We start from the raw sequence: 19,480 nt of genomic DNA, 5'->3' as shown, positions 1-19,480 counted from the left end.
TCTGGGGGGGTCCTGCATGGGGTGGGAGGGGTCTATTGACCACACCACAAGAGAAGGGCTGGGTGGCTGAAGCAGAGCTGGAAGGTGGTGCTGGGGAATAAAGGGTGCTAAGATATGGCAGATGGGAAGAGAGAGTGGGAGTAGACTCCCTGTGCACACACCCAGGGCTTCCCTTAAAGCAAAGGATATTTGCGTGTATACCTTCTGAGATGTTCATCTGGCTAAGCTGCTAGCATCACCAGTACCCACTCCCACACTGCTGCATGCTGTACCCTGGCCAGAGCATCTCTGGCAATGGGACCCTTCACCCGAACGCCAGTGATTTGCCAGCTCCTCTGTACACATCCTGTTCTTTTTAGTACTTGAGTCTGGTGAGTGGATGCCTGAAACGCTTCTGGAAGAACTCAGCTGGCCATTATTATTCTCCATCTGCCTGGAGGTGAAATCACTTTCTCTTTTATTGGGATCACAACCGACCACTCTGTCACAAGTGAACACTGGGGAACGTTCAGACTCTCCAAACAAACATATCGCTCAGAGAGCTGCATGTCTGCAATGCTAATTTGGGGATTAGAATGTCTCTGCTCATCACCAGTCTGTATTTACTGAGGCACAGACCAGTGGCTGCTAGAAACGGGGGAAGAGGGGGGTATAAGGCAGGAAAACAATGCTCCTAGGTCTGTATTGAGCTTTGGAGTGTGGAACCTCAGGAGGCCTGAAGCAGGGCATATATATTCTCGGAAGAATCATAGAATATCAGGGTTGGAAGGGACCTGAGGAGGTCATCTAGTCCAACCCCCTGCTCAAAGCAGGACCAAGAGAGTTTTCTGAGCTATTTACACCAGGAAAGTTTAAGACCCATAGACTCAAAGGGCCAGATTTTGACATCCTTACTTGCACTGAGTAGTACCTTCCTCTGCGGGACCAGTGGAACCGCTTGTGGAGTGGGGTACTTCTCAGAGTGCGTCAGGGTGACAGAATCCGGACCCAATCCAATTAGAGGCAGAAAAGGCCTATTAAGAGATTGCCTAGTTGACACCTAAGCACTGCTCCCTGTGGCACATTGGTGTGGTTATTTGGCTGGTCTAGGTTTGGAGGTTCCATGAGCTCTGACAGATTTTACCCCAGCCCTTCACTCCTCAGCAATATCTACTTCCCAGCAGTATTTTAAACTCCATGTGATGCTGCAGAATGGAGTTCCCATGCCTCTGAAGAAGCATGAAACTCAACAGCTTTCCTGCTCTCTCAGAAGCACTTCGCTTTCCACCTTGCGCTGGCAAAGACTGAATCAGGTTGAACTCTCGATTTATTGCCAGAGCCCACTCAGCACATTAACAGGACCTGGTTCCCAAAGCTGGACAGCGGGCTCTTCCAGGCCCAGTTATCTGACGGTGCCGAATTGTACATGCAGTTCAGGTGGTCGCTTTTGCTAGCTTGCCCAGAGTGTTTGAAAACTGGCTGAGCTGGGTGTGTGAGAAGTGATTGAGCTCTGATTGGTTTGTATAAGGAATAACCAAGGACAGGCATGTACAGTACATGTGTGCTCCAGCCATATCATGCAGAGTAACGCACTGGGGTCTGCTCTCACCCCCATCCCCTCCCAGACATTCTTAAAGCCATGGAAGGGTTACTGACCTTGAATCTGTGTAGGACAAGGGGAAAAGCCCTGAGGCATTGAGCAGGCTATGGATGATTTTCTTTCCCTCTCTGTCCAAACCAGAGACCCTCTGAGAAAATCCTCATTGTTGTGATTTCTAAGGATGCTCTCTGGGGTGGTCGGTCCACAATATAAACACACAAACCATTTGGCCACAGCAGGAAAATAAGAGCAGCCCGAGAGATGAGCAAGTGTGACGGCCAGCTGGGGTAGACGAGTGGCTGTGTACTGCTCCACCCCTACTCAGCTGGTGGGCATAGGTTGCCTTGCAGTCCCGGTGCAGGAAAAGTACGTGTGATAGCTGCGTTGTGCAGTCAAGTTGTGGGGGAGATACTGAGAGCAAAGGTTCTGACAGCAGCGAGAGGCAGAGAGTCCACTGGAAAACAGAACTGGCTTAGAGCAGGGAATTTGCTAGCAGAAGAAGCACTTGTGTGGAGATAGACCATTATGGTGTCTGTAGCATTTAGATGACTCAGGCTCTCCCTGAACTAGTACCAGCCTCCCTCTCCTTTCCCCTCTCCCAGCCCTGGGTGTGGATAATGCACAGAACCAGGGGGCCTCCTATTCTATTGATACATGGTGCAAGGAGCATACTGTCCTCCTCCTTTGTGCCTGTCTCTCTCTGCAAGGGAGGACTTTGTACCCAAGGCCGTGGGGTACAACAGGAATCGTTAGGACAATAATGAAGGAGGAAACTCATTGGCCCAGCCTCAGAGGAGCCACAGTAACACTAGAGCTCAGTGGATGGTTTGCGGTCTTGATGGTCACCAGTTGCTCCTGTTTCTGTGCTAGGATCTGGCACGTGGAATGCCACATACGGACACCGCCTGACGTTGAGACACACGAGCTTCTGGAGCGAAGCTGTCTTCACGATCTCAAAGCCAGTCGAGCCGCCGAAAGTGCTGGGCTTCCAGTATTCTGGAGAGCAGATGGGGTTTCCGAAAAGCCCTTTCAGGGAAAACGGGGCTCCAATCTCCACCATACTCTCCCCAAAAATAGAGTTTGGCTGGCATTTCTCAAGCAACAAACCAGGATAAAACTCCAAGGCATTAATGTCTCCGTATAGCTTTTCCAGCTCTGCCGCTTTCTCCTCTTCTCCTGCATCAACAGAGAGATAGAATGTCTTAGTGAAACAGTCACCCAGAAGGGAGGTTACAAATCCGTACAAGACACAGGACTTTTCAGCTGCTCTATCTCTGTAATCCAGAGCACCAACTGAACGGTCTGACTGACTCTCGGGGCCATGTCCCACCCACTCGACAACTCATCTGCCCTGCAGCAGGTAACAACCCTTTCAAGTAGGCAGTACCTGGCAGTTTTCAGAGTGGGGTGAGTAGTAGTAAGCTGTGGCGGGATGTTTATACATCAATCAGTTTGAAAGCCTACAGTAGGGCCACTGATTGGATGAGCTGTGTGTCTGTGCTCCCACACTGTACGTGAGGCGTCTGCCTTGGGCAGAGGGAACCCCCAGGGCAGTGCTAGCCCCTTACTGGACACACACTGCCAGCAGCAGCATGTAGGTCATGAAATCTGACCTGTTAACTCCTGGAAGGATTTGTAGGGCTTCATGGAAAACCTCTTCCGGTACTCATTAAAGGGCTGCAGCCTCAGCAGCCGTGATTCCTCAATAACTCCAACAGCCACTTTCAAGAGGTTGGTATTGATGGTTTGTCCCCCACCAATCTGAAACACAGGAAGGATAAAAGAAGAGCAACTTCTGTTACAGTCAAGCATTGTCACTCCACTTGGAACTGCAGAAACCTGACAAGTATGCCAGATTACAGTCTCGTTAGGCCTTTCTAATGCATCCATCACATAGGTGCCACATGACTGAAGACAGTCAAAATCACAGGTCACAGCAGCAGAGCGAGAGAACCACCAGAAATGCTAACCAGAGCGGTGTCACAGCGGCCAGGCCAGATCAGACAAATGGCCCATCTGGTGTGGTGCCCAGTCCCCAACAGTTGTTAATGCCAGCTGCTTCAGAGGAAAATGCTAGAAAACTAGACTTGGCAGAATTCCATTTTTATTGTTTATAATTTTGATAGATAATATTGATGTTTATTTAAGTGTTTTTTTATTTCTATTTAAATTTTCACAGTTGCAGGGAATTATTGGCTGATTAGACAATGGGGGGAACATATCAGACAATAATGATTTAATGACAGTAGACATTGAGATTCAAAAGTTAAACCATTAAAACACAAATTGTCAACATCACGTCAAAACAAACCAAGGAAATATCCTTAAACCAAACTCTCAAAAGTTCTCAAGCAGCATTTTTCTTTCTTTGCCTATCTGTAAATTTTGATGGAAATATTTTTTCACTGGTTTGTGTACAGTAAAATCACCAGTTTACCAACAAAAATCTGATCCTTCCAAGGCTACAGAAAACCCTGTGCTGAACAATTATGCAGTAACCTGTCAATGGAAGGGCAGCAATTATTTCTTTTCATTAAGGAAGCAAGCTGGGCATTCGGACAGCAGCAAATGGGAATATCTGACTCCCCATGTTGAATAAAAGTTTCCCAAGAAGAGAGGAGAGAAAGAGACACCTCAAACGCTGTCAATGTGAATTAGTGAAGGAAAACAGAAAAGGAGGACTTGTGGCACCTTAGAGACTAACAAATTTATTTGAGCATAAGCTCACTTCATCGGATGCTCACGAAAGGTTATGCTCAAATAAATTTGTTAGTCTCTAAGGTGCCACAAGTCCTCCTTTTCTTTTTGTGAATACAGACTAACACGGCTGTTACTCTGAAACCTGAAAGAAAACAGAGACACAGTGGCAGCAGAGAACAAAGGATGAGGCCAGACGGTTGTCCTTTACCATGAGCTCCTGGGAGAGCTGTTTGACTCAAAGCCACTGGCCTTTAAAGAGGATTTGGGGGAAGGAGTAATAGAAAGTAATAATTAGAAAGACCAAAAAAGAATTTGAAGAACAGCTAGCCAGAGACTCCAAAAGTAATAGCAAAATTGTTTTTAAATACATCAGAAGCAGGAAGCCGGCTAAACAACGGGTGGGGCCACTGGATGATAGAGATGCTAAAGGAGCACTCAAGGACGATATGGCCATTGCGGAGAAACTAAATGAATTCTTTGCATTGGTCTTCACTGTTGAGGATGTGAGGGAGATTCCCAAACCAGAGCCATTTTTTTGGGGTGACAGATCTGAGGAACTGTCCCAAATTGAGGTGTCATTAGAGGAGGTTTTGGAACAAATTGATAAACTAAACAGTAATAAGTCTCCAGGACCTGATGGTATTCACCCAAGAGTTCTGAAGGAACTCAAATGTGATATTGCAGGACTACTAACTGTCATCTGTAACCTATCATTTAAATCAGCTTCTGGACCAAATGACTGGAGGAAGCTAATGTGACGCCAATTTTTAAAAAGGGCTCAAGAGGTGACCCTGGCAACTATAGGCCAGTAAGCCTCACTTCAGTACCGGGCAAATTGGTTAAAACTATCGTAAAGAACAAAATTGTCAGACACCTAGATGAACATAATTTGTTGGGAAACAGTCAGCACGGTTTTTGTAAAGAGAAATCATGCCTCACCAATCTACTAGAATTCTTTGAGGGGGTCAACAAGCATGCGGACAAAGGAGATCCAGTGGATATAGTGTATTTAGATTTTCAGAAAGCCTTTGACAAAGTCCCTCACCAAAGGCTCTTAAGCAAAGTAAGCAGTCATGGGATAAGAGGGAAGGTTCTCTCATGGATTGGTAACGGGTTAAAAGATAGGAAACAAAGGGTAGGAATAAATGGTCAGTTTTCAGAATGGAGAGAGGTAAATAGTGGTGTCCCCCAGGAATCAGTACTGGGCCCAGTCCTATTTAACATATTCATAAATGATCTGGAAAAAGGGGTAAACAGTGAGGTGGCAAAATTTGCAGATGATACAAAACTAAGTTAAGACCCAGGCAGACTGCGAAGAGCTACAAAAGGATCTCACAAAACTGGGTGACTGGGCAACAAAATGGCAGATGAAATTTAATGTTGATAAATGCAAAGTGATGCACCTTGGAAAACATAATCCTAACTATACATATACAATGATGGGGGTCTAAATTAGCTGTTACCACTCAAGAAAGAGATCTTGGAGTCACTGTGGATAGTTCTCTGAAAACATCCACTCGATGTGCAGCGGCAGTCAAAAAAGCGAACAGAATGTTGGGAATCAAGAAAAGGAGAGAGAATAAGACAGAAAATATCATATTGCCGCTATATAAATCCCTGGTACACCCACACCTTGAATACTGCCTGCAGATGGGGTCACCCCATTTCAAAAGAGATATATTAGAATTGGAAAAGATTCAGAAAAGGGCAACAAAAATCATTAGGGGTATAGAACGACTTCCGTATGAGGAGAGATTAATAAGACTGGGACTTTTCAGCTTGGAAAAGAGGCAGCTAAGGGGGGGATATGATAGAGGTCTATAAAATCATGACTGGTGTAGAGAAAGTAAATAAGGAAGTGTTATTTATTCCTTCTCATAATACAATAACAAGGGGCCACCAAATGAAATTGAGAGGTAGCAGGTTTAAAACAAACACAAGAAAGTATTTTTTCACGCAACACACTGTCAACCTCTGGAACTCCTTGCCCGAGGGTGTTGTGAAGGCCAATAGTATAATGGGGTTCAAAAGGGAGCTAGATAGATTCATGGAAGATAGGTCCATCAATGGCTATTAGCCAGGATGGGCGGGAATGGTATCCCTAGCCTCTGTTTGCCAGAAGCTGGGATTGGGTGACAGGGCATGGATCACTTGATGATAACCTGTCTGTTCATTCCCTTTGGGACACCTGCCATTGGCCACTGTCAGAGGACATGATACTGGGCTTGATGGACCTTTGGTCTGACCCAGTGTGGCCGTTCTTATGAGAATGGGTGGAACATGCCGCAGACATGTTGATTATTGCCTGTGTTATGGCAGCCCCCGCAATGTGCCGGGGCTACCTGCACCTCTGGAGTGGATTGTGCCAATGAGGCATCCCCTGCTGGGAGAGCTGCTTTGCCTTGGAGATGGTGGGGGAGCACTAGGAGTCATCCTGCTCCTTACATCCTCCCCACACCAGAATCTGGCCCCACCAGGAGATGTGGCTCCTTCCCCGAGCCACGTCCCATGCCCCTTTAAAATCACACAGCCTGCTAGCACCATCGCACTGCAGAGCAACATGCACACCCACGGGGCTGTGTAAGTAGCCCGCCTCCCCCAGCAGATTGCGCACAGGAGCTGTTCCCTGCCTCGGGCCGACAGGTGCCCGTGTCCAGTGCCATACCTGTCCTGCCATTTGCTTGGAGAAAGACTCCACCAGGGCCTCCACCCCATAGTCCAGAAGCATGGAAGTGTTGTAAATAAACTGCTTGTAGCTGTATTCATCCTCCTGGATGGTGAACGAGTCCGGCATCAGCGCGTGCCAGTGGTAGAGCTGGTTGAACTCCACGGCAATCCGGTTCTGGTACTGGAACTGCATGCCAAACAGCAGCTCCGGGTCAAACTTCAGGTGCAGGAAGTACCCGCTGAGATGCTGCACGTAGTCCTCAATGACGATCTTGATGGTCTCTCCTAGGAGGGGGAGGAGAGACGCGCAGGGAAGCGGAATGTCAGCCAGCAGCAGAGGCAAGCGGCTGCGGGCCAGTTAGTTCCTGGGCAACAGCCACAGGTCCTGGCTGTAAATGAGCCAGCGTCCTAACACCCGGAGCTCGGACCGTTTAACAGAGATTACGGAGTCGGCACTAGGCATAAGCAGCTCAGGGGGTCCCCCTATTTGCTCATAATCATGTTTGGGAGGGGGGAATATTCCTGCTTAGGGCCCACAGTGGGCTAGCACCACCTCTGGGGAGAGAACATCAACATGGGTGCTCTGAAAGAAAAGGAGGACTTGTGGCACCTTAGAGACTAACCAATTTATTTGAGCATAAGCTTTCGTGAGCTACAGCTCACTTCATCGGATGCATACTGTGGAAACTGCAGAAGACATTATATACACAGAGACCATGAAACAATACCTCCTCCCACCCCACTCTCCTGCTGGTAATAGCTTATCTAAAGTGATCATCAAGTTGGGCCATTTCCAGCACAAATCCAGGTTTTCTCACCCTCCGCTCCCCCACACACAAACTCACTCTCCTGCTGGTAATAGCCCATCCAAAGTGACCACTCTCTTCACAATGTGTATGATAATCAAGGTGGGCCATTTCCTGCACAAATCCAGGTTCTCTCACGCCCCCCCCCCCCCCCCCCCCCCCACAAACCACACACACAAACTCACTCTCCTGCTGGTAATAGCCTATCCAAAGTGACCACTCTCCTTACAACGTGCATGAAAATCAAGGTGGGCCATTTCCAGCACAAATACAGGTTCTCACCCCGCCCCCTTTTCCCAAAAAACACACACACACAAACTCACTCTCCTGCTGGTAATTACTCTGAAACCTGTCATTATGCAAGGCACTGCATTTAGCCGTATGGAGTGGAAATCTATCAACTGCATGAAAAAACTTGTACAGATACAGACAGACATCATCTTCCTTTCCAAATGCAAACAGATGGACATCATACCAAATTACACTTTGGATAAGCTATTACCAGCAGGAGAGTGAGTTTGTGTGTGCGTGTTTTTTGGGAAAAGGGGGGTGTGTGAGAACCTGTATTTGTGCTGGAAATGGCCCACCTTGATTTTCATGCACGTTGTAAGGAGAGTGGTCACTTTGGATAGGCTATTACCAGCAGGAGAGTGAGTTTGTGTGTGTGGTTTTTGGAGGGGGGTGAGGGGGTGAGAGAACCTGGATTTGTGCAGGAAATGGCCCACCTTGATTATCATACACATTGTGAAGACAGTGGTCACTTTGGATGGGCTATTACCAGAGGAGAGTGAGTTTGTGTGTGGGGGAGCGGAGGGTGAGAAAACCTGGATTTGTGCTGGAAATGGCCCAACTTGATGATCGCTTTAGATAAGCTATTACCAGCAGGAGAGTGGGGTGGGAGGAGGTATTGTTTCATGGTCTCTGTGTATATAATGTCTTCTGCAGTTTCCACAGTATGCATCCAATGAAGTGAGCTGTAGCTCATGAAAGCTCATGCTCAAATAAATTGGTTAGTCTCTAAGGTGCCTCAAGTCCTCCTTTTCTTTTTGCGTATACAGACTAACACGGCTGTTACTCTGAAACCTGTCATGGGTGCTCTGGTGATTGGCATGGAAAGAGGTGTGCTGGATTAAACATCCAGTGTGTTGTACTGGATCTGCCTTCATATGTCCCATAAAACAGTCCCCAGGAGGTTCTTCTACCACGTGTGACCTCTTGGCTCGTCTGGCTTTTATTTGTCTCCTAGGAAGGCAGGTGTAAGCCAGGAGTGTGTCACGCTGCCCTCAGAGCAGCCGCAGTGTGCACCTGGAATCCGTTAGCGGCGAATCAGCCCTTCTGTGGGTAACTCTCAGCCTAGGACGCTGTCTTGGTACTGACGCTCCAAGTGCTCCCCCTTTGGACCAATTCGTCTACTGAGCCAGTGTCTGCCCAGCACGGCTGCTGTGTTACGAGGGCCGATAACTAGCGCGAGAACAGCTGGGGCGAACGATCACTAGGGCGGGTGAGACAGGAAAACAGCCAAAGGGTGCACCCAGCAACCCAGGAGAAGAGCTGTTTAAGGTGCCTCAGGGATATAATTTGGATAATGGATTGAAGTTAACTAAAGGAAAACATAGGCTGAAAAACAAGGCAGTGCCCCAATAGTGAGATCTGTAGGGATCTGGGATGGTCTCGGGGATCAGAGAAACTCATAGGGCACTTAAAATTGGACAGTACAAAGCCCTGGAGCCCAGGGAATAATCATGCATTGGAAAAAGGACTGGATGGCATTTAATACGTGCTGTGTTAAATCATACTCAGTCACCTCCCCCAGCCCCCCAATGCCCTGCTCTCCCCAGGGCCCATGTCCAACCCCTGTTCTCACCGATGAGGATGAGGCGGGTTGTCTGGAAGAGCTGCTCGTCGCTCCACGTTGGATGCTCCTGCTTCAGCACATCGCAGACTCGGTTGTGCTCACGAAGCCAGATGGTCGCATACATCATGAGCCCTGGCAGCAGGCCGAACATCTCCTGGCCCACAGCCAGTTGCTTCTCTTTGGGAGTGCCGGCAGGGTAGATCATGTGAACCGGAGCATCGAGGACCGTGGGTGGATACATCTCTCCATCCACTACCTTGGGGAGACAAGAGCAGGCTGGCAGCAAGGAAAGGAATGGAGAGAACTGCCCTGGCCAGCCACTGGGTAGCCAGTAGATCCCCGTGCTCCAGCACCGCCAGCCGCAGCTGGCTCCCGGTCAGTGTTAGCGCCACCTCCCTGCGTAAGCCCTTGGGCCCGGGCTCTGGTCTAAAGGGGACTCGCTTTACAGCAGGGGCAGTCGCTGCCAAAACCTTGGAGCCTTGCTTCCCGGCCCAGAGCTGAAAGGGGCTGAAGGTGGTGTCTAAGGCTTAGCTGTGCTTTGGAGATGAGCAGGAGGAAGCTCCTAGGGTCCATGCATTGGTCACACTCCTGGGTGTGCTGTCCCTGCTGGCTCAGAGATGGTGCAGGCAGGCCTCCGGCTCAGTGGATGCTGCTAGGAGAGTGTCTCCCAATGAGTCTTACCGCGGAGAGCTCTCCGGGGCATGCTGCAGTAGCAGACCGATGGGGCTTCTCACACAGTGCTCAGCAAGAGACTGTGGATGAGTAAGGTTTCCAAAAGCTCCTGTGTGACTGAGGAGCCTTCAGCCCTCTGGTTTCCAATGAGCCATAGTCTTGACATGCCTGCATCCCTATGGAGGATGGGACCAAGGCTCCTCAGTCTCTCAGACATGGTAGCAGGTTTCCCCTGCAGTGGCTGTGGGAGGGAGCCAGATGTGGGCAGTGACACAGTCAGATGTGAAGAGAGGTGTTGGCTGAGCACACCACACGGGTGGCTGGGGGCCCTGGGCTGAGAGCCGCAATACCTGATATTTGAGCTTCCCGTCTCTGAAGAGCCGCAGCTGGTGCTGACGCTCCAGGCTGTCCCCGTACAGGTGCCCAAGGTCCACCTGCAGAGAGAGGCCAGCGTTACCCTGCTGTGCACACAGCTCGTGCAGACAAACTGGGCCAGTCAGCTGACCCCATGCCCCACCGGCAGCAGGGCTAGACAGCAGGCCCCAGCCTTCGACAGGGACCCAGGCAGCTGGGAGCCCCGGCTGAGGAGGCAAGCGATTCACTCTGTAGCCATGGTGCAGCCATGCCACAAGCACCGGCAATCCCTGCCCGTGGCAGTCTGATGTTCCAAGCAGCCTTGGGCGCTGGGGACTATTTGATGGGTTGGGGAGGGTGAGCGCCCTGCAGCCTGGAGGTCTCTGCTTCTTCCAGGACAGGCTTCCCCACATGGCCCTGTCCTGGAAGGCACCTCTGCCTTCAATCCCCTCTCCTGCTCTTCCCCCTCTCTGTCTGAATGTGCACTTGCACTCCCCCCTCCCTCCGAAGGGGTCCTCTTCCCAGGATGTGAACCCCGACCGCTCTGAGCCTTGGATACAGGAGCTGAGTTGTGGGTAGCGCTGGGGGTGACATCACACAGCTGCAAGTGTCTTTCTCCCATTCAGACTGCTGGAGCAGCCAGCTCCACGGTCAGCCCCCTGTGAGGCATGGGCCAGCTTCACGGGAGGCCCATCTCCTTACCCCATGGCCCAGGGCCTTGGTGAAGCCATGCCCCATCTTCCCAGATGTCTTGAAGAACTGGTGAGTGAAGTGCTGTGCGAAGAAGGCAAACATCAGGTTGGTCCCCTGGGGGTCCCTTTGGAATCGCTGCCGGAGCAGAAACCTCTCTGCAAAGAGCTGAGGGTCAGGGAGCTGCTTCTTCCCTGCAAAGGAAGGAAACAAACCCAAGTTGGGAGCTGTCAGCGCATCCAGCCGGGGGGGCTCCAGATACCTTACGCTTCAGAGCAACTCAGCCATAGCCCCTGTCACAGGGAGAAGAGGGGTGTCTCTGCCCTTCACTCAGGGGGCCGGGAAGCCACCAGCAGCTCTGCCATCCCGTTACTTATTTGCAGAAGTCAGTGCAGGTCAGGAACAACTATCGGGGTGTCACATGGGGACTGCTTCAGCTGTCGCCCATTAAAGTCAGTGGGAGACACTTGTCTAAATAATAATCTATCTCAGCAACTCCAGAGCACTACTGTCCAAGCACCAGTTCTCTGCACGAGGGTTATTCGGCTTGGAGGTTTTCACGTGTACCTTGGCTATCTGGACAGGAATTAGCAGCATCAAGCAGCCCCCTCCCAGTGGTGACCCAAAGATGTAACCTACCCAGGCATTCGCTCTGACTGCAGCCCGGCATGGTCACTCATCCCGCTGGCTGTGCGGAACATGCTGGGCCCTGCTGGTCCATTAGCAAAGTAAATGCTCCGAGCTCCAGGTGTTCAAAGGCTGGGGTAGGGCCTTTGCTTTCCTCTGAAGGTTTCAACCCTGTCTGGGGTCCTTGGAGAGGATGAGCTTAACAGGAGGGGAGGGAGGCTGGGGGCAGGGAGGAATGCAGCTATTAGCAGCATGCTGTCAATTTAGCTGACCATGAATAAGAACAGCTCTTCCCTAAGGGGCTGCATTCCAGCCGGGCCGGTGCCAGTTTAAACCCCCAGAGTGGCTGCCGTCACCTAGTGCTCCTGCCATGGCTCCCACATGGAGGACGATCCCCCAGGCTCTGCTCCCCTGAAAGATGGCCCATTGACAGCGCTGGAGACTTGAGGGCCTCTGGGAATCCACAGAGCAGGCACAGCACAAGCAGCGACAGGACAGGGCAGACCCACGCAGTACCTCAGCTCGTGCCGTTTGAGGAGGGCGTTGGTCCTCCAGAGCCTGTCGCTGAGCTCCCAGGGGATGGGTCAGCCCGCGCCCACGGGAATGGAGCCTTTATGCTCATTGCCTCAGAACCTCTCCCTGAGGGGAGTCCGTTCTGGAGAGTACTAGCCTGGCTGGATTTGAACCAGGGATGAAGGACTCTGCCGTCCCCTCCCTAGGGTGGAAGCCCTCAGGCCCCCCGGAGGTGAATTCTAATCACTCCTTTGGTAATCAGAGGAGCATTGACCCTCGTCCTCTCTTGCCTTCTGGGGCTGGGAGTAGGGTTCGGCGCCAGGTTCCAGACTGCAGGGGTCACGCTAGTCAACTCCCCTGGGCATGCAGTGTGAGACTACGCTCCGAGGGGCGGCAGGGGGCAGGGATGCTTGGGGTGCTGGACTGACTTGTCCTGGGGGACAGCACTTCCCCCAGACGGGTGCCAGGAGCAGCCTTGATTTTTAGTAGCTGTTCTTCCGTTGCAGTGAAACTCCTGGAAAGCGTGGGAGCGAATGACCCCTTGAGGTGCCAGGGCCAGCAGCCTGTGCAATATGCGTAGCCAGAGCTCTGCCTCTCCTGGAGCAGCTGGCAGGGGTGACTGTGGATTGGGATGGAGGAGGCATCACACAGGGGTGTTACTACGATGCTGCCACTGCAAAACCGAGTGCAAGGAGACTCCGGCACCCAGGCTTGCGGACATCCTGAACATGGTCTTTGCTGAGACAGGCACTTACCGCTGGTTCCCATAGGAGTCGGACAGTCATCGGGTACCGGCGGAAGGACCCGGGTGAAATAGCTCATGTTGGAATGGGCTTCCCAGCTGATATATCCATACACTGAGTTGTACGTGGGGGGGCTTGGGATCAGATTGGCCCGGACTGAAAGGAGAGGGAAGAAAGTCACCTGCAGCCGGGCAGTCCTAACACAGATGTGTTCATTCTGCTCTGGGTGGTTCCCATGCGTACCTGTCCCTGGAACAGCACCAGTATGACAGGGCCTGGCTGGCCGTGGCACTGCGCACACACACACAACAGGATGGAGGGATGGGAAAAAGTGGAATGGGGCAGGAGGGGGAGACACCGCTGGGAATGCAGGGATATGCATGGGTTTGTTTTCTTGTGAAGCTTTTGCAGGGCGAATGCAGGTTCCTGAACTTGGATCCAAGCAGGTAAGTAAAAGGGGAACTGATCTGTAAACATCTTCCTTTGAAAATGTAAATATCGTTTCTGTCCCTGGTCTGGAGTCAAGCAATCTTCATGAAAGTTTTGCTGTTCTCCTTTAACTAGTGACTCAAGGATTCCCAGAGACCTGTCCTGCTGCAGAGCTCCAAGGACCTGAACTAAAATATTTACGCAAGATAATAAGCTCTGCGGCATGAGTGAGTAGAGAGTTTATGGTTTGCTGGGACCATTCTCCCGGTGCTAGCCCTCCCTGCTGCCAGAACACCACAGGCAGTTGGCCGTGCTGACATTTAGGTGCCTGTCTGAACACTGGAGAGCTGCTTATTTTAAATTTTTTAATGTTGCTGGTTTTTTTCTGTTAACTTTTTAAAGTGCATTTACAGAAACAACAAACATACTATACAAAACTTCTATCAGAACTTAAAATTTAAATCAATTATTTGTATTGTACAGGTTACCAACAAACTAAACTGGTTTGTAAAAATCCAACTAAAATAAAATTCTTAAGATAAGATAAAGAACGGAAGCCAGGTTCAAAGGAGGGGGATAGAAATGGGGGGACAGGGAAATGAGAAGAAAGGAAGAGGAGGCAAGTGGGGGCCCAATGGATTTAATAGGATTATCCACATACTTTCAGGAAAGCATCCCATAGCACTGAGTAGTTCTCTGGGGTCTTTCTGTTGCGTTACACAAGACTTTCCATGCTGGCCAAGCAGACAGTGTCCATGCTGCAGTCAATTGCTGGTCGTTTGTTAGATTGCCATTTTTGCATCACTAGCCTTTTAACAGTTATTAGTGCTCTGCAGAGCCGTTTTTCAGATTTTTTCAGCTTCCAATTAACATCAGTTAGGTTTAAAATAACATGTTTAGCTTGTAACACAATTTTATTTGATAGGAAAAAATTAACTCTGCAATTCAGTTCTGCCCCAAACATGTGGGTACAGGGGCCCTTCCAGAGCATATGGGGTAAATTAGCACCTGCTGCCTCCCAGTGCCGATATTTGTCTAACAATTTATTTGGTCATGAAGCTTACCCATAGCCCCCCTGCTAAGCCAGGCTTGGGTTCTAACTCACACAGCTCTGCTGATGTCACAATGAGTCATTGGCAGACCAGGGAACAGAACCGAGGAGTCCTGAGTCCAGTCCCCTCTCCAGCCACTAGACTTCACTCCTCTCCCAGCCAGAGCTGTGGATGGAGCCCAGGAGTTCTGCCTCAGTTCCTGCTACTCCAACCACTGGACACACTGCCTCATTCTGCAAGTGCAAATGGATTACGTCTGCTTTACGAAAACATGAAGATAACAGGAAAAGTAGCACGACTGGGGCAGCAGGTACACGGAGAGATCTCAGCAGTGCCCCGAGAGTGAAGACACACTTTGAACCCCAGTGGCCAAAGCTGAGGGTGGACTTTAATTTAAACATTCCCACCCAAGAGCCTAGCCTCACCTGTTAGCACCAGTCTCATCAGCATGTCCCTAATGAAGGTGTTATTGAGGATGTTCCAAAGCCACTTGAAGTGAGTCAGGATGAAGTGATAGAAGGCCGGGCTTGGTTTTATCATAATGTGGAGTCGTGTCCAAAACTCAGCTGGGAGGAAACAGCAAATTTATTACTCAGTAAAGTAAGGCGAACACTTTCCTCTGTAGTGACAGCTGCCGAAGTCCTGCTGACACCAGCATGCGGTCAGCCAGTAAGAGCACATGCTTATGAAACAATGCTCCTAACTTGTGTTCCATTGGCTGAGTGCCTTGCCACTCAATGTGCCTCTGGGAGAGTCCTAGGGGTAGTGTTCTGAGCTGGGATTAGCTCCACCCCTACTCGTGTAGTTGAATGAAGCCTCTTGCAGAAGCTGCTATTTTTCTACCTTGCCTCCGGGCCTTCACCCCAAAGGCAGAGAGGGAGGGTGAACTTACGCCAAGTGCAGTTAGTGCCGAAGTAACCTGTCCGGGTGCAGTCGCATTCATAGCTTTCTCTGCCGACCCTCATGCACACCCCTTTGTTCTGACAGGGGTAATAGCAACATGGATTCACTAAGAGAAGAAAGAGAGAGAGGTTTCATTGTTAACCCATGGACATTACTTGATTTGGCAGCTCCTCGGTCCCCATGAATGACATTTGCCCTTGAGCAGAGAGCCAGCATGAGGTACCACTTAAGTCCCACTTCAGCCCAGTGGTACCTAGGCCTTGTGAGATGAACTCTACCCTATGTGCTTAGCTGCGAATACCAGTCACTGCAAAGATTCCAACTAGGACATTCCTGGAAAGCATTTGTGGAGTGAGGAATCCAATCAAAGGCCACCAGGCTGCAGAGTGAGGTAAGCAGCATTTGTCCTACAATAGTCAGTGCATGATGATGCATTCTTAGTGTAAGCAGTGTCAGAATGAGCTCCACCCTGACATCTGGTGGTGAGGTGTGGCAAGTTGTGGAAAAAAACTTCAGGGGCTGATGTCATTTGCATAGGCACACCCACCCCGCCTAGACTGAGGCCATAGCTGCCCAAATGGTCACTTTGGCTGCTGTGGGATCCCCAGTGTCTCTGTTATTGGGGCAGGAAGAATAAATTGTTATTACCCTGATTATGGGAACTGTGCTTGGAACTGTACTTGGCCTTTTGTTATGATGGAGGGACTCACCATCTACTAAGTAGCACTCGCTAGGCAAGGGTCATGGGTTCCAAAACTCTGTGAATTGAGAGAGGTTGGGGACAAATATTAATACTTGGTGGCATGGGCCCCTTGGTGAGGGCCTTACATGCTAATTGCACTTCCTCCTCTCTCCACTGTGGAATATCAGAGCTAATTTTGATTTCATTAGGAGTCTAGTTACAAGCTGCTGCACTCACTTTGGGCTAATGGTGCACCAGCACTGAGGCTCCCCTACTACAAGCTGAAATCACTGAGCGTTGTGTTAAGTAGTGGGGGAGCCTGAAGATATATTGTGGAGCAGTTTGTGGGACGGCTGGAGTGCCTTGTGGACCGGCTGGTGAAGCAGTTTGTGGGATGGCGGGAGCTGCTGGCGGGCCGCGGAGCAGAGCTGAGCGAAGGAGTTCGTGGGGCAGCTGGCGGAGCGGAGCGAAGGCCTATGGAGCTGTGGGACGGTCAGCTTCAGATCATGTAAGGTGCCTCTTACCCCTGTCCCATCTCCACCCAGGTTGGGAGGTAAAGCTCTGCGGATAAACTTTCGAACTCTGGGGCTGCCCTGACCAGGGACAGAGACTTTTGGGTCATTGGACTTTTGGGACTTTGGGTGATTTGGGGTTGCTGGACTCAAGAACCAAAGGGAAAGGGGCATGCCCCAATTTGTTTGGGGTGGGTTTTTATGCTCATGGGTTGTGTTATAAATCCTGTTGGTGGTGTTTCCCCAACATAATGCCACATTGTTTCTCTCTGTTATTAAAAGGCTTTTTGCTACACTCAGGCTATGTGCTTGCGAGAGGGGAAGTATTGCCTCTTGGAGGCGCCCAGCGGGGGTGGTATATATTTGTCCCAGGTCACTGGGTGGGGGCTCGAGCCGGTTTGCATTGTGTTATTGGAATGGATCCCCTAGATATTGAACCCGGCCCTTGTTGCTGCCAACTCTGACGGGCAGAAGGGTTACATTTGAATGATATATGGGGCGGAGGAAGAGAAATATACGTTGGCTGGTGCTGGAGAGTTACTTGATGAGTCAAGCAAGGCAGAAAGAAAAGGGGTTCCCCCACTCCCTACATATAATGGCCAGTACTTTGCTTTCAGCTATTTCTGTTAAGCCCCCTGGAGGCTTTCAAGTTTTGTGCCTGTAAAGCAGATTGTATTATTATTTACTGTAGTAGCATGGCAGAAATATGTCGAGGGAGGAGCAAAGCCCTGCACTAGCTGATATCAGCACCACATCCTTACAGGGGCATGCTAAGTACGTGTGCCCAGATTCCCCCCGCCTGCCTGAAAGGGGCACTCTGGGTGCAATGGCGCCTCCTCTCCTTTGCTGTTTGCCATGGGAATCACTCACCACTTGAAATAGGAGGCATTTATTAAAGGAAATGGTTACAGCCACAAACAGGCTTCCACACAGCTTGGTCCCAGTTTGGTTTCCTTTGTTCACTAGGGACCACGCCCTGTCTGAAGCTCTATCCAGCACACAATGACCTCTAGTGGTTGAGTAATCTAGCTGCAAGGACACATATTATGCTCCCAGGGTCTGCTCTGCTATGAGATCAGGCCAACACTCTAGGTTATCATGCCAGGGGAATTAATTAACCTAAAATAGCTGTTAGCAGAAACACCAGAAGCTGCAGGTCCCCAACACCCTTTCCTTATTATGAATGGATGGAAATGGCTGCTTCCTGGGTTGTTTCTCGCAGGGTCACTTCCTCTGAAACAGGAGGCTTAGTCACATGCCATGATGTCTGGAGGCTGGAGATAAGTGAGCCAGCACTCCCCAGAGTATCCCACATCCCATGCAGAATCCACAACGCCTAAAGGATGTTCATTGAAAATTTACCAACAGCAAGTCACTCCAGGGGTGATGGGGGCTCATGTGACATGGCAGGGAATGAGGCCAGGGGAGACCCTTACCCTGCTGCAATCTCCTGTGGTCTGGCAGATGGCCCCATGTTAGACCAGGGGCCATTTTTACATTTCCTGTTTTCTTGTTCTCGTTCATTCTTCCTAGCAAGATCAATGGCTCGAACCAACATTCTGCATCAATGAACTCTCAGGTTTCTGCCTGCAAAGCTCTGCCTGAGAGCACAGCTCGGAGCTGGGAAGGAGGCACGATAAGTTTCCCATGTCTTCGCTGAATGCTCCATACAAAGAGTTTTGACTTAATCTGCCTGTGTGCTAACGAGCTCCCAGGAAACCAGGCTAAAGGGAATCAGAGACACACTACAGGTCCTATCCTCTGCTCCCAACGATAAGATCTCTTGTAGGTCCCAGCTGGTGCCTGGGAGGCATTTTGGGCACTGCAGTATTCTTCATGTAAAGCTGGGGGGTGGCAGAGAAGCAGGGACTTGCTGTGCGTGCATAGACTCAGGCATGGTCAGGACTCAGAGCTCTGGGTTATTAACCAGATTTGCCCCGGGCTGAAGTAATGCCCTCGCCGCCCTGTAAAAGCAGATCACAGGGTAAGCATGAAAAGAATGTGAAATGCAGCCAGAGACGCTGCTGAACTGTGGATGCTGTTACCATCCCCCCTCTGGGGCCAGACACACCCAAGAACTTAAGGAGGCTGTTGCTTTCAAAAAAAGAAAAGGAGTACTTGTGGCAGGTGCCACAAGCACTCCTTTTCTTTTTGCGAACACAGACTAACACGGCTGCTACTCTGAAACCTGTTGCTTTCAAGGCATCTTGCATCCCCCCCCACCCATTGCTTCCCTGGGGAGGTTTTGTATCAATTCTGACATCGACACTGAGCACATGCCCAACGCTGGAGGCTATTAAGGGCCCGGCGCACTTCATCAGGGGCTATTAAACCCGTAGTAGTGATTGGAGTCTTCCCACATTGACTAATGGATCCTTGTAGCATTATCTCATTTCACAGAGGGGGAAACTGAGGCAAAGAGCTGGGAGGTGACTTGTCTAAGGCTGCACAGGGACTCGGGGCCTGAGCTGGGATTAGTGCCAGGAAGATTTTCAGTTGCTCAGCATGTCTCAGGATCGGCCTGTCATGTCAAAGCTGCACTCTGAAGCCCCAGGGGCTAGCAGTTAATCCTCCTTGTGACCCTCAGCACCATGGCGTGGCCAGCTTCTGAGCTGGGATGGGTGCAAGGGTGCCTGGGAAGCTACAAGCAGAAACTGGTTCCAGCTAGAGAGAGAGACTCCCCTAGGGATTGTTGC

General features: G+C 50.4%; 1 protein-coding gene across 3 annotated transcripts in view; it reads right to left on the bottom strand.

Annotated features, from left to right (window-relative positions):
* Positions 1–440: 440 nt before the first annotated feature.
* Positions 441–19,480, bottom strand: part of PTGS1 (prostaglandin-endoperoxide synthase 1) — a 39,190-nt gene continuing 20,150 nt past the window's right edge. For all 3 annotated transcript variants that reach the window (XM_027823449.3, XM_027823450.3, XM_037879737.2), the window contains 9 exons: positions 15,580–15,696; positions 15,113–15,253; positions 13,219–13,362; positions 11,336–11,517; positions 10,630–10,713; positions 9,617–9,863; positions 6,945–7,231; positions 3,193–3,340; positions 441–2,755 (listed from right to left, as the gene is read on the bottom strand). In XM_027823449.3, the coding sequence (XP_027679250.2) occupies positions 2,388–2,755; positions 3,193–3,340; positions 6,945–7,231; positions 9,617–9,863; positions 10,630–10,713; positions 11,336–11,517; positions 13,219–13,362; positions 15,113–15,253; positions 15,580–15,696 (1,718 nt within the window). In that variant the 3' untranslated portion in view covers positions 441–2,387. The remainder of the gene's footprint in view (positions 2,756–3,192; positions 3,341–6,944; positions 7,232–9,616; positions 9,864–10,629; positions 10,714–11,335; positions 11,518–13,218; positions 13,363–15,112; positions 15,254–15,579; positions 15,697–19,480) is intronic.

The sequence above is a fragment of the Chelonia mydas genome, chromosome 16 (assembly GCF_015237465.2).
Source record: "Chelonia mydas isolate rCheMyd1 chromosome 16, rCheMyd1.pri.v2, whole genome shotgun sequence".
NCBI classification, from domain to species: domain Eukaryota; kingdom Metazoa; phylum Chordata; order Testudines; family Cheloniidae; genus Chelonia; species Chelonia mydas.
Note: the sequence above shows the minus strand (reverse complement) of the source record. Positions and strands in the feature narration are given on the sequence as shown.